General features: G+C 33.0%; 2 protein-coding genes and 1 pseudogene across 2 annotated transcripts in view; 1 reads left to right on the top strand and 2 right to left on the bottom strand.

Annotated features, from left to right (window-relative positions):
• The window catches only part of LOC149881754 (uncharacterized), a 52803-nt gene extending 49427 nt beyond the window's left edge, over positions 1-3376 (top strand). The window contains exons 11-12 of the mRNA XM_090065961.1: positions 707-1180; positions 2675-3376. Of these exons, the coding sequence (XP_089922087.1) occupies positions 707-1180; positions 2675-2889 (689 nt within the window). The 3' untranslated portion in view covers positions 2890-3376. The remainder of the gene's footprint in view (positions 1-706; positions 1181-2674) is intronic.
• LOC149881747 (uncharacterized) overlaps positions 1-13590 on the bottom strand; it is a 290985-nt pseudogene that overhangs the window by 137986 nt on the left and 139409 nt on the right.
• LOC145184605 (uncharacterized) lies at positions 9633-12329 on the bottom strand. Its single transcript, XM_090065963.1, has 4 exons — positions 11834-12329; positions 11620-11749; positions 11336-11497; positions 9633-11127 (listed from the first exon to the last, which is right to left on the bottom strand). Exons 1-4 carry the CDS (start codon positions 12074-12076, stop codon positions 10370-10372), a joined length of 1293 nt encoding a protein of 430 aa, XP_089922089.1. The 5' UTR covers positions 12077-12329; the 3' UTR covers positions 9633-10369.

Below are 13590 nucleotides of genomic sequence, written 5' to 3'. Positions count from 1 at the left end.
AATGTCGTGGTTAAAATTAGGCTTCCGCTTCGGTATAAGAGTTTTAGTTCAAAACTCGTATTCAATTGTCTCAAGCTTTTGGTCTTAATCTCAAATTTTTTTTCATTAAAATTCCAACGCTAATTAATAAATAATAATTGAAGCCGCAATTCACAATTTTAACAATGAAATTTTATTATCAACTGAAATTTTATTGTGTACAAAATGAAGTTATTTTTAAAAGTAGAAAAGAAAAAAAAATAAGCTAAGAAAAATAAGTTTGAATATAAAATTCAATAGATGAGCAATGGAAAATCGTACTAGTGAGGATTATTAGTAAAATGTAGCTCAAAATTCATATCAATTAAATTTAGAGTAAGAACTTAAAATGAAGTTTGTGTTTCAATAAATTTGTGGTATGGAGTCAAATCACATATCTTACTTTATTTCAGTCAACTTCGTAGTACGATATTGGCTTAGCGGAATATCGTAACTTCGGTGATGCTTAGCCGAATATTAATACTTTGGCGGCGCTTGCTACCAATTTGACACCTTAAAAATTCAGTTATTTTTAAGTTTTTTTTTTTTTTGTTTGAGGGGGGGGGGGGGGGGTATAACTCCTGTCTTTTTTTTTATAAAAAAAAAACCATCATATTTTTGTTTTAAATTTTTATCTATTTTCATTATTTGTTATTTACGTTATTTGATTGAAATATTTTTTTTTCAGCCAGCAGCAAGTTCTACTCAATGGAAAATAAATGTTCAGGAATTTGCCTTATATTCATTACAGACAGCAATGAATTAAACGTAGTAAACCAAAAAGACGAAAAGATATTAAGGAAAACGTTCTCCTTTCTGAGATTTCAAGTTATAGTTAAAAAGAATAAAAGTAGCGAAGAAATCTTGAAGATTATTCAAAAAAAAGGTTTAAAACATGATATTTACGATTGTTTTGTTGTCTGTGTGCTTTGTCGCAATCAAGATTACATAGTAGAAAAAAAAAGCGTCTTGCAGAAAGATAACATGGCATCAAAAGTCGTCAATTTAACTTGTTTGCAGAATAAGCCTAAGCTTTTTTTTATTCAAACTTGGGAGACAGAATCTATTCAACCAAATCCTAACCAACATAGCATTTACAAGCCATTTATGCTTGACCAAAACGTTTGGAAAGACAAAGATATTTTTTTCTCAATTGCCCAAGGTAATAATCTTATATATGTGTGGGTTTACACATTCTTTTTTAAATAGACAGCACAGATATCTTTTATTGTGCAATACATTAACTAGGTTTGTCTTTTGATTTAAATACTGCGCCGTTTTGTAATGCTATCCATGGCCTAATACATAACATGGCCACAACTTTTGCATTTAAGGGCAAAACTTAGTCAATCAACTAATAGACTATAATTATAATTACTTATTAAAATGTACTACTACATTGATTTTCTGATAAAAACAACGACATGTGCCACGAATTTTCCACAATAAAATCAATATTTTGTTGTTTGTCAAAGAAACTGTGATTATTGAGTTATGTGTTTTTTCATTTATTTAATTTCCTGTTTTGTCAAACTTTAAAAACAGCAACTCCATCTTTTTTGTTTTATCCGTTTTTAAATAAAAAACCAGTGAAAAATCTGTTGCATGATCTTCAGTTATTATAGCTCGCACAGTAAAAGAAGATTTGTACAAATTTCTAATGTTTTTTCTGTTCAAACTCATTTAAAAAAACTAGAAATTTAAAACTCTAGACACCTTTAAACAAAAAAAGGAGATCAATTCTTTTGAACCAACCATCAGAAATGTAGTTATACCAGAAATTGAAATTACCATCACCAATCAAATTTCTTCCATGGCATTTGACACCATTTCGTAAATATAGCTCATCATTTGAAATAACACAGCATACTGGGAGTTCGGATGTTTCTGATATTCTATAAAATGTATGTTGAGATGTAGAAAAAAATTGGCTGCCCTTTTTAGCTCATCAAGCCCGAAAAAACGATTTAATATTTAAAAAGAAGTTGTCTTTTAGATTTAACAAAAGTTAAATTAAAAAGTCTTAAAGCATTTAGGATACAATTAACTTTTGCTCAAATATTTAAATAGATGTAAAATCAAATTGAAATTCACTTTTAAATTCTCTTGTCCTCCCCCATTCTCTCTCTCTCTCTCTCTCTCTCTCTCTCTCTCTCTCTCTCTCTCCCCTTTCCTTCCCCTCCTCTTGCATTGAAAATGTACAAGCCTACAAGTTCATGTATTAGGCATTGGATAAGTGTCAAATATCAATTTTGACCCTTGAAACCTATATTTTGGGTATGCACTTTTTCATTTCTTTAAATATTTTTCTGGTCTACTAATTTACGCTCTAAGACGACAAATCCGGCTGTGTTATAGTAAGGAAAGTGTCCCTTTAGAATTGATTTAGAAATAGAATTCGAATTCGTCGAATGAAATGTATGAAATTTGACTTTTTTAAAAAACAAATGTTGATCGGTGTGAGATTTCTGAAATGAGTTTCATTGGAATATTCTCAATCGTCAAACAATCAGAGTAAAACGTAAAAAACGCCCTCCCATTAACTAACTTTAATCTTAGTAAGGATGATGGACAGCTTTTACAATATGAATGTTAAATATCTAATATTTTAAAAAAAATGTCTGATTGTGTAGTATTTGAATATATTGCTTAACAGGAAATCTGCTCAACTCAAAGCCTACACATGGTTCGTGGTACGTAAAGAATCTCTGTGAAATTTTGGTTGAAAATGCTACGACATCTTCGTTTGTTGGAATGTTGTCAATGCTGGATGATAAATTTCGATCTGATTGTAAAAGTAGTCACGTAAATGAAATATCTGAAATGAATTTGCAGCTGAAGTTCAAAGTTAAGAAAAAAGCTGCTTTGTGAGTTGTAATAAAGATTTTCTTATCGTTTCAGTGCGCAGTCAGAAAAGTTAGAAAATCGTTTCAGTGCGCAGTCAGTGCGCAGTCAGTGCGCAGTCATTGCGCAGTCAAAAAATCGTTTCAGTGCGCAGTCAGAATAATTATACCTAAAAGATCAATGTTTCTTGATTTTTTTTGTACAAAAAAAATTTGAATAAAAAGTTAAACTTTTTTTAAACTTTTGAGCTGAAATAAAAAGTAACGCGACGTTGTACTATTTTCATTCAATTTTTTTACATTTGGTGTGAAACCACTTTTTAAATATTTTTGCACAAAGGTGTTTATCCAAGGATCACGGTTTTCACACTCCCACTTTTATATATTATTCTTTATAGTTATGTTTTTATTCAATTTAGTACACTAAGAGTATTTTGTTTTCAGTTTATTAGTTTATTTATATAAATGCAAATTTGTAACTTTACGATATTTAAGATTACTAACAATTTAAATAAGTCATTGTTTTTGTAAGACATGCTTTTCCCACTCTCTTAAATATCAAATGAGCACATACCCCTAAATCTCATAAAAAAACTATGCGCCTAAAGCATAAAAGAAAGTTTTCTAATGTGGTTAATTTCTATTAAAAGTTTTTAACATTTATTGCAAAGTTGCAGGATATATTCTTTTTAATGCTGAAAAGTCTGAGGCAATCGAATGCAAATAAGCATCTCTAAATGTTTTTAAAATTTTTATTGAGGTTTTTAAAGCTTTTTTTCTCATTAAAGACTTTGCCTTTTTTGTTACCGGCATGCTTTTGTATTTGAAGATACATGTACAACTATTTACTAAGTTACTAACAATAATATATAATTAATACATAATTACAAAAATATATACAACAAATGCGCAATAAGTTTACCACAGAATTGCAGTTTCCATTATATTACTTAAATTTCAAATACAGGACGAGGCACCGATATTGACTTTAGCTAAACTGCTTGGGATAAAATTGGCTTAGCAGCTTTTCTATTGATTTTGTGTCAAGTTTACCTTGTATCTTTAAAACATCTTTTATTCTACCTGTATTATATATCTTCAACTGGAAATTGGGTATACTAACACATGCGGTTGCTGTCATACTTTAATGGAAGATGATTGCTAAGATTGTAAACCTACTTTCCTCTTCCTATGTGCTATTTCGTCTCAAAAAAAAGTACTTAGCTTACCCTTCCCTTCACTCACCAGAGTTGATTTAAAGAAAAATAAAAAACCTGCAAATAAAAATCACGCTAATTTATGTACGATAATCTGGTTTATCGTATAACGAATAATCTGGGATATCGTTTTGTAATAGAATTATTTTTCAAAAATTTAACGAATATAATCATAGAAAATCTTCTCTTACATCTAATAATTTTTATTTTATATTTAAGTGATCAGTAAAAATGGTACTGTAGAAATAGTTCAAACTTTGGCTCAAGAAACAACTGAAGCATCAGAAATCGTTTCTCGTTTTCATCTTTTTCGTGTATTTTAAATACTTTGTTTTTTAAAAGAGATTCATAATAGTTTTCATTTAAATTTGCATTGTATTAGGCTTCTCAAATTGATATTATATTACTTAACGATTGAAAGATATATTATGCTTGCTAAATTCATTAGTTTAATCACTTGTTAAAACAAATATTAAAGGGTTAGTTAAAATCGGATTCCCAGAAATAAATCAGAAGATTAATTTGAGTACAGTTTTGGTTGTGGGTAAAAAATGGGCGGCATGACAGCAAGACAAAACAGCGGTTCCATTAAACAAGACGCCGCAATTGGAATAGGCTTAAATAGCGGTAACCAGATGTTAGACATTAAAGCTGCGCTGCGCTGCACTGTGGCTCAGGATGATCAAAAAACGGCTAAAGCTCATTAAAGCGTGAAAAACATTATAAACAAACCTATTACATGTCAAAATAATAGTTTTTTGGGTAAAAAAATTCAAATTTGTTAATAAAAATAATTATTAGGCGCTCTTTTGACGCCTAAATTGCGCGCATACGCGTTCGCCCGCGCGTTGGAAATGACTACATGGATGAAAAAAAATTTTTAGTTAGAATTTTAGAATCTTCAAGCCAAAACACAACACTGATGCCTTACTCAACTTGATATTTGTAAAACAATAGATTTGAAAGGATGTCGACGCATAGAAAAAAGCTTCATTTCAGATTTTTTATATTTGTTTTATTATTTACATTAAAATCAGTTTAACAACTTCATCCGTCAATGGTTTTCTTTGATAATTCTTCTGTTTTCTAAAAGTTATGCTGGATATTTTTGGATCTAACTACTAGAAAAGGAGAGTTCTGGGACAAAACCATTTTGCAGCCCGTTTTGAGTTTTTTTTGATAATCGCGGGACAAAACGATTTTTGAATTTTTGATGCCCGTTTTGAGTTTTTTTTTGATGATGGAGGACAAAAACATTTTTTTTCATGACGTGATAAAACGCGTCATGAAAAAAAGTTTAATGGTTGTAAAGGTGTTTAAATATTGAGTGAAAAACTTCTTTGTTTTCCTTTGTTCATGCTCTTGTTCATGTTTTTGTTCGAGAATTGATTTGCAAATTTCAATTTCACGCAATCCAAATTTTATGCTCCTTAAGTTTTCAATGCGGTCAAGAGTTTTGATGTTTTTAATTTTTTCGTCCTCATTTCTCAAGACCCTTGCGTTTATTTTAATATGCAAAGACAATTTTTTTTTGAAGGATGGGTCTGAGAAGCAATCAAGATAAGATGGGAACATATTTTCCGTTTTTCTTGAAGTACAATCCATTGTTGATTGAGCTTCCAGTGACCCAAGGTGTCAAAAAAAATTCCGTCACCTTTGTATGTGGCAATTTTTATTCCTTTTCCATTGCTTTTGAGGTAAGCAATGCCATTTCCAACAATTTTTTCAATCAAAGTGGGTTCAAGAGCTCCCAATAAAGGTAAAAGAAAAGGAAGAAACCCTCCTTCTGATCTTATTCCATTTCCCAAGATTTTGTCGATCATATTGGAACCAAGAGAAGAGGCGACACCGCCCAAAGCGGCCTTTCCAAAAGCTGGGACGGCTTTGGCTGCAACCCTCCCCAATAAAGGCAAAAGAGCACCAAGAAATCCTCCTTCAATTTTTGCGTTGTGTTCCAATTGAGTTTTGCTCATTTTTATGGTGACTCCAACTCCTCGATTGAGAGCGTCCACAATTTTTCGATGTTGGCTTTTTGTTAAAAGCAAAATGCCGTTTCCGTGCAGATTTTCATTTGAAATGCGGATGCTGGCGGGTTTTTCTTCAATGATTGATTTTTTTATTTTGTCGATCTGTCCCTGAGACACGTTTAATTTGACACTAAAGTAATTGCTCATTTTTGAAATTTCGGGAAAAAAAAAATTTATTTCACTTCTCGAATGTGGTAACGGATCGTGATGTCCTCTCCACGAAAATCGATTAAATTTCCGTTTTGATCGACAACGCGTGTGATCATCGTTGAGATATCAGGGACTTTGACAGGGAGGTAAATCAAATGGGTGGGTCTTTCGATGATTTTAAAGCCAGGACCCACAGAGGGGTAAAAGGAGTAAATGCAATTTAATTGTGATCCGTTGATGTATGCCGATCCTATGACGTTGTTGACGATTCTGATCGTGTTGACGTTCGTGATTCTGACAATGTCGTCGGACTCGTATTCGGAATTGGAGTCCAATTGTCTTTTTGTGAAACCCAAAAGGGATGCGATGCTGTTTTCAACGTTCAAATCCATCAATTAATTTAATCCAAGTTTGATGGTTGATTTTAAAATGTTTGAATTGGATCCAATCTTGATGTTTTCTGGTGAGTAACTGATTTTATTTGTGGTGACGTAACTTGCGCTTTGAGACGCGTAATTTTTGATTAAGTTTGAGACGATTTTTAGCAAATAATTGTTGATGTCGATGATGTCGTAGCTTCCTTCTGGAATGGTGACGTTTTCCCAATTGACACCGTTGTTCATGCTGTACCGGAAAGAATTGTTTTTGCTGGTGATGTTTGGAAAGCTGTTGTACGTCTCAAGACCGAGAAAAGCCATCTCATATTTTTTGTCTTTTTCAAAAACGATTTTGTCCAAAAATTCTGTGATTATTATGTTGGATGTTCCATCCACATCGATGATGATGCCTGACATTTTTTTTAATGGGTGAAAAAATTTTTAAATTGCTTCCTTTGGAAATTAAAAATTGCCAAATCCGCTTTGATATTTTCCATCGTACTTTTTTGACGACAAATCAATCACCGCAAATCCGTGAGGTTCAGACCAGCAATGTCTTCAAAACTTTTTAAACTCATCTTTTTTCATATCGCTCGAAACGTGGTCTCGATAAATGTGATCAACGTTTTTTGAGTCTTGAGGAAAGAGGGAAATAAAGTTGGTGTTTTCTCTGATCGTTTGCCTTGGGAGCATGAAATAATTTTGGGCGAGGTAAAAGCAGTCGACGTTGGAGTGTCTTCCTCTGATGTAATATTTTTCGCACTTGTTTTGTTTTGTCAATTGCAAGTCGTCAAAGATCATCAAAATGTTTTTGGACGAATCAAGATCTTCAGGTTCAGGCACATCGTCAGCCCTTTCAAAATATTGACACTCCATGTCATCGGTTTCGGAAAAGTTTTTTGAAAGGTCGTCGATGACGCATTCAGGGTTTAAATTCAATTTCTCCATTTCGCTTTATACCTTGAACAAATCGAGGATGATTTTTTTTGGCAAATTTTTTTTTGAACGAACTTTTCAGTATTTTGTACTCGGGTTGGAAAAGGGATTTTCCAAAGACTTGCAAGTGGTCATAATCAAGCCATCCAGGTCTGAGCAATAAATTGAGAAGCAACGTTGTTTTTCTGCAACCGGACTTTCCGACGATGATTCCTCGAATGCTTCTCGGTAAAAGCTCGTTGTTGTTCCTTTTGCTTTTTCCAATATTCCATGACAAATCGGTCACTTCCATTTTTTAATTTAAAAATATTTTTTTTGAAATAAAAATGTACTGTGTCAAATGCAAAAGGAAAACAGAAAAGATCCATTTGAGAAACGAGAGGACAAAAAATAACAGAAACATGATCAAAGGAACTTGAGATTCTTGTGGAACAACCAAATGCCAGTTTGTTTCTTTGCATGTATCATCTTCGGAGGCAAAAGGGGGAGACTTGGTCGAATCGATCAACAAGCTGTCGAGCAAAATAAAGCTTCCGTGGGCAAAATTTCCAGAAGAAATGCACATTCCAGGAATGAATTTTGCAGGACCGGGCACCAATTTGGACAAAAGACTCACGTCCACAGACATGTTTCAGGAGTGGAGCAAACCGGTGGACCGAGTGGACAATGCAGCGTACCATCACGATCTGGCATATAAATATTTAAACGACGTTCAAAGCAGAAATTTGGCAGATCAAATGATGCTTGAAGAAATGAACTCCATTCCAAACCCCACTCAAAAAGAAATCAACGAGAGAAAGCTCATCATGCCAATCATCAAAGCCAAAGCCATATTCGGACTGGGTGTGGGATCTAAAAAAAAAAATGGTCTGATCAGCTTGCAGAGGAGCTTCACAAACTGGTGATTCATCATTTTAAAAGAAGAAAAATGTTCGTTAACGACATTGATGAAATATGGGCTGTCGATTTGGTTGACATGCAATCGTTTTCAAAGTTCAACAAGGGCGTAAATTATTTGCTCATGGTGATCGACGTGTTTTCAAAGTATGGATGGATCGTTCCGTTGAAAAGCAAAACGGGACTTGAAGTTGCTGAAGCGTTGAAAAAGATTTTTGGTGAAAGAAAATGTGACAATATGTGGGTGGACAAAGGAAAAGAATTTTACAACAAGCACGTGAGAGCGCTGGGTGTTCAATTGTATTCCACTGAAAACGAGGAAAAAAGTTGTGTCGTTGAGTGATGGAACAGAACGATGAAAGAGAGAATGTTTAAATATTTTTCAGTCAACAGCACCAATAAATACATTGACGTCTTGGGTGAGATGGTGAAAAATTACAACAGCACAAAGCACTCTTCCATCAAAATGACTCCAGTTGAAGCCAGCGATGAAAAAAACAGAAATGATGTCTGGATGAACCTGAATGGAAAGGTGCATAAAGAAAGGCCGGAGCCAAAATTTTCAATAGACGACAAAGTGAGGATCACAAAAAAGAAGACCAATTTTGAAAAAGGGTACACGCCGAGATGGACCAAGGAGGTTTTCACAGTGTCAAAAATTCAGCGAACGGATCCGCCCACGTATAAAATCGCTGACGCCAATGGTGAAGACATTCAAGGCACTTTTTACGAGCAGGAGATACAAAAGACGGATCAGAGCATATTCAGAATTGAAAAAATTGTTCGCAAAACCAAGAGCAGATCATTGGTCAAATGGAAGGGATATCCAGACTCGTTCAACTTATGGGTGGACAATAAAGAATTCACTGTGAGCCATAAAGACCGCCAGGTTCAACTTTTCCCCACCTCTAACTTTTTTTCATATTAGGATAAGTACTGGTTAGACATTATATTTTTTTGTATTGGACAAATCTAAAGTCGATCGGAAGTCACATAAAAACTTACTTTTTTACCCTATTTACCCCCCTTCAAGTGATAAAGTTACCCCCTTTATGATGATATTACCTCCTTTCAAAAAAAAAATTTTTTTTTTGATTAATATTTCATTATCCTCCTTAAAAAAATCCTTACTTTTTCTTACTAATCTTAAATTGAAGCGATTTAAACTCCTTTTGCACCATTATAGCAATAATTAAAAGAAAAAATACAATAAATGCAACAAAAATAACACAACTACTTTTATATTACAATATTTACATCTTATCTAAACAAAAAGTGGCAGTAGCAGATTTCAATCGTTTAGCATAATCTTTATGTTCGATCCTTCGCTTGTATTGAGACCAACTTGGTTTGAAGGCACTATGAACAGCTTCTCCAGTCTGTTCAGCATATGATCCCAGAGAACAACAATTAAACTTCACAAATGGGAGAATATGACAAACAACTATATGGACTTTCCAGGTAACCTTCAGTTCTGTATTTAAATGTATCTTTGCATACTGCTGTAGGTCACAAAATGATACTTTGAACTCTTCAATAACTGAAGAAGCATTGCTGCCTAATTCGTATCCAAAGGTGCACTCTTTAACCTTTGCAAACTTTCTGAGGCAATGAACTATAGGCAATAAATTAGTTTGAGATGCTAACACATCTCTCTCTAAAATATCTACCTTTTCCAGAAGTTTATTGGAATTGTTCCCATCAAAGCCTATCCCATGATAACCTCGAAGTAAGATATAATGTTCTTTTAGCCAGTTTTTAAAAAGAGGCCAATGATCTAAAAGTAGTCTACCAAGTAATGTCACGATCCCTATAAGAAGATGTAACTCTGGTGGAGGGACTAAGTGATTAATTTCATCTTCAGCATTTTTATCTAAATAAACAAGTCGAGGACTAATAACATTTTAAAAATCTTTCATCTCTAAGCGCTTTGCCCCATTTTCAACAAATAAGTTGTACCAATGATCAAAAGAACCTAATGTTCTCGGAGTACCACTTTCTAGGGAACATTCGCCTTCACACCACAAGCAGGCATATTTACCTGAATGAGAAGACAAACCAAAGATGCTGTTAGCACATTTTAAGTCAAATGCAAGGTGATATGTAACATCATCCAGATTTAATCTACTCAAGATTTTCTGCAAATTTCCATTGTCTTCACAAACATCTTCAACAATAGCAAGAATAAAACACCTTTTAACTCCACTGTCAATGTAAATCTCATTTTTATTGGTTTTATCAAAGACATTTACAATTACTTTAAGAAATCCTTGACCTCCATCAATTGATATACGTACCATACTGGAGAGAGGATCCAATCCTCTTTCCATTAAAATACTAAGAATAAATTCAGAAGTGTCATGGATAAATACTACATGTCTTGTTACAATTTCATCATTCCAAATAAAGTTATCTTGTTCTATATTATACTTAGATTCAATTTCTTCTTGTAATGATGTCATCATACTAATTACATTATTCTCCACAACAGTAGATGATCCCAGATTCTTACGGAGACTTGATATCAGTTTTTTTGTTTTATTTTTTGTCAATTCCAGTACAGAAGTTAATTCCATCACTGCTTGAAATGATATCTGATTAAAAAACTTTCTAGAAGATTTATTGTCTTTAGTTCCAACAGTTAAAGTTAACGGATTTCCACCTTAAAAATAAAGTATAATTAATTATATGTATCTTTAACCTACCCCTACTTTAAATTTACAATGCAAACATTTTGAAAAAGTTATTAGCAATCTATACAACTGCTTAGTTAAAAGCCTCTACTGAGTGTTCTATATGTGCATTTAAGTTTTATCTGAACATATAAACTGTTTTTAATTATTTAAAAATGAAAATAAAAACTTACACACCTGTAGATATTTTAAAGGACTGGCCTCTCTCAATGCCTTCTCGTTCCATCTTGTTTTTTATTATGCCTGAAGCAACTTGCTCACATGATGTGGGATCAAGAGTTTCTGACAAATTAATCAAATTCAAAACAGCCTGACTAGAACAACAGTTGTTATGACATCCTGAAGAATAAAATTTACTCTTAAATTAATATACACCTAAAGGTTTTTTTATTGAAGTTTATAAATGATTATTTGATAACTTTTAATTTACTTATCAAGTAACTTATTATTTATTCTTTAACCTCTTGCAAGGAGAGTAAAGCAGCAGCTGCACATATTTTTTTTCAGAGATTCAACATCTTTTGTATTAATATGAGATGATTGTACAATATCACTAAGCTCAGTACTACGTCTAATTCTTGGTCGGTCAACCTAATTCAAAGATGGTACTTTATAAAAAATCTATATCTTTATATGTATTTATCATTTAACTTAAATAAGTTTTAAATCATATACTTGAGAAACTTTACTTATCCAGTTTGAAAGATAAGTGCTTTTTCCCTTTTCCAGCAAAAAGATGTTTCTTCTACAACTTGAACAAATTACATCCGGGCAGACATTAAACTCTGCATTGTACTCAGGCCAAATATACTCCTCGATTTTACTTGCTACAGATGGTCGTACTTTTACTAAAGATTTTGAATATTTACCTTTTTTTTCCAAACAAACTGCACAAACAGACTGTTTTAAATCAGCCATCTTTACCGTATGATGTTTTTTACTTAAATCATTTCAAAACTATTAAAGAAAAAGAAGCCAAAGTGGCGGATTGGATTATTTTTGAAGCTTAATTTTTTGGTTTTTCTAATTTTTAAAACTTAAAATACTAACTCTTCTGATCGACTTTAGATTTGTTCTGTACTTGAAAAAGACTTACAAAAACTGCATTTACTTTTTTAAAAAATAAAATTAGAGGTGGGGAGAAGTTGAACCTGGCGGTCTTTATGGCTCACAGTGAATTGATCCGTTTGAAAAAATGAGTTAAAAAAATTTTCTTTTCATATAAAAAAGATTAATTTCGTGACGATTGAAAATTTTGATGAGAGCAAATTGTCGGTTGGAGAAATTTATTCCGCAACCAAACCCATTCAGCACCAAAAGATTCCTCTTTTTTATGAGTACAACTATGGAAAAGGTCCTTTTGTTTTAAGAACCCCCGTTTTGTTTTTTCTGGGTGTGCTTGAGAACTGCAGTTTTGGAACGAACAAGCTGGAGGGATATTCGATGTCCTTTCTCGGTTTCAACGGAAAAAACGGAATGAGTGAAACTGAGAAAAAGTTTATCGAGACGACAGAAAAAATATCAAAATTTCTTCGCGAAAAAGTCAAGGAAATGATTCCAGCTTCGCAAAAAGGAGGAAGAACGAAAAAAATAACGACAGAGGATCTGTCCATTTTTAAAAACAAATCTGAGATGCCACATGCAGCGCCCATTTTTTTCGGAAAACTGATCACAAAGAAAAGCGAAAAAAACATTGAGGTTTCTTCTTTGTTTTTCAAAAAGGAGAACAAAAAGCTGGTGAAAACAAATCCAGTGACATATGTTCGTCAAAGGTATTCTGCTGTTGCATCTTTGAGAATTGAAGGTGTTTTTATCAGTTCTCAAATCGAGTCCATTTAGGTTAGGATTCCGGAAGTGGTCATTGTAAAAAATGAGATTTCATTAAAAAGCATCATAGGTGATAATTTGGATTTTGGAGAGATTGAATCAGGCGATAAGATGGAACCAGTCAAAGAGATGTGAAAAACACGAAAAAAAACACGAAGAAAAACACGAAGAAAAACACGAAGAAAAACACGAAGAAAAACTCGAAGAAGAACACGAAGAAAAACACGAAGAAAAACACGAAGAAAAACACGAAAAGAATGAAAATAAAATGAGTTAAAACATTTTCTTTTCATATTAATAATGCATGCCCCTCACAAGTTTTTTAAAAACGTCTCCTCGGCAGAGAAACACGCTGATTCGAGTTTGGAGATCCCGAAAATGTATTTGGGACACATGGATGAGAGGATCAAAGTGTTGGAGCGATTCAAAGAGTCGGATCGAACAAAAAATTTGGAAAATTTGATGGAAAGGATCAAAGAGCTGGAAAATTTGGTTGAGACAATAAAAAACCTGCAAAAAAAGACATCGCAAAATATTGTCGTGGCAAAAAAAGAATTGGATCATCCAAATTGTTATGACATAAAAGGTCACCATGAGATTTTTGC

This window comes from Hydra viridissima, unplaced genomic scaffold (assembly GCF_058129835.1).
Source record: "Hydra viridissima isolate aposymbiotic clone 2 unplaced genomic scaffold, HvirCarnegie_v1 scaffold_11, whole genome shotgun sequence".
Classification (NCBI taxonomy): Eukaryota; Metazoa; Cnidaria; class Hydrozoa; order Anthoathecata; family Hydridae; genus Hydra; species Hydra viridissima.
The sequence above is the reverse complement of the archived record's forward strand: the minus strand, read 5'-3'. Positions and strand labels throughout refer to the sequence as shown.

What these genes read in the sequence shown, in the direction of transcription:
- LOC145184605 (XM_090065963.1), bottom strand. Translation starts at nt 12,076, where the DNA reads ATGGCTGATTTAAAACAGTCTGTTTGTGCAGTTTGTTTGGAAAAAAAA. An exon ending in GGATAAGTAAAGTTTCTCAA is followed by an intron (nt 11,750 to 11,833) that starts GTATATGATTTA and finishes TCTTTGAATTAG; the next exon opens with GTTGACCGACCAAGAATTAG. An exon ending in GTCCTTTAAAATATCTACAG is followed by an intron (nt 11,128 to 11,335) that starts GTGTGTAAGTTT and finishes TTTATTTTTAAG; the next exon opens with GTGGAAATCCGTTAACTTTA.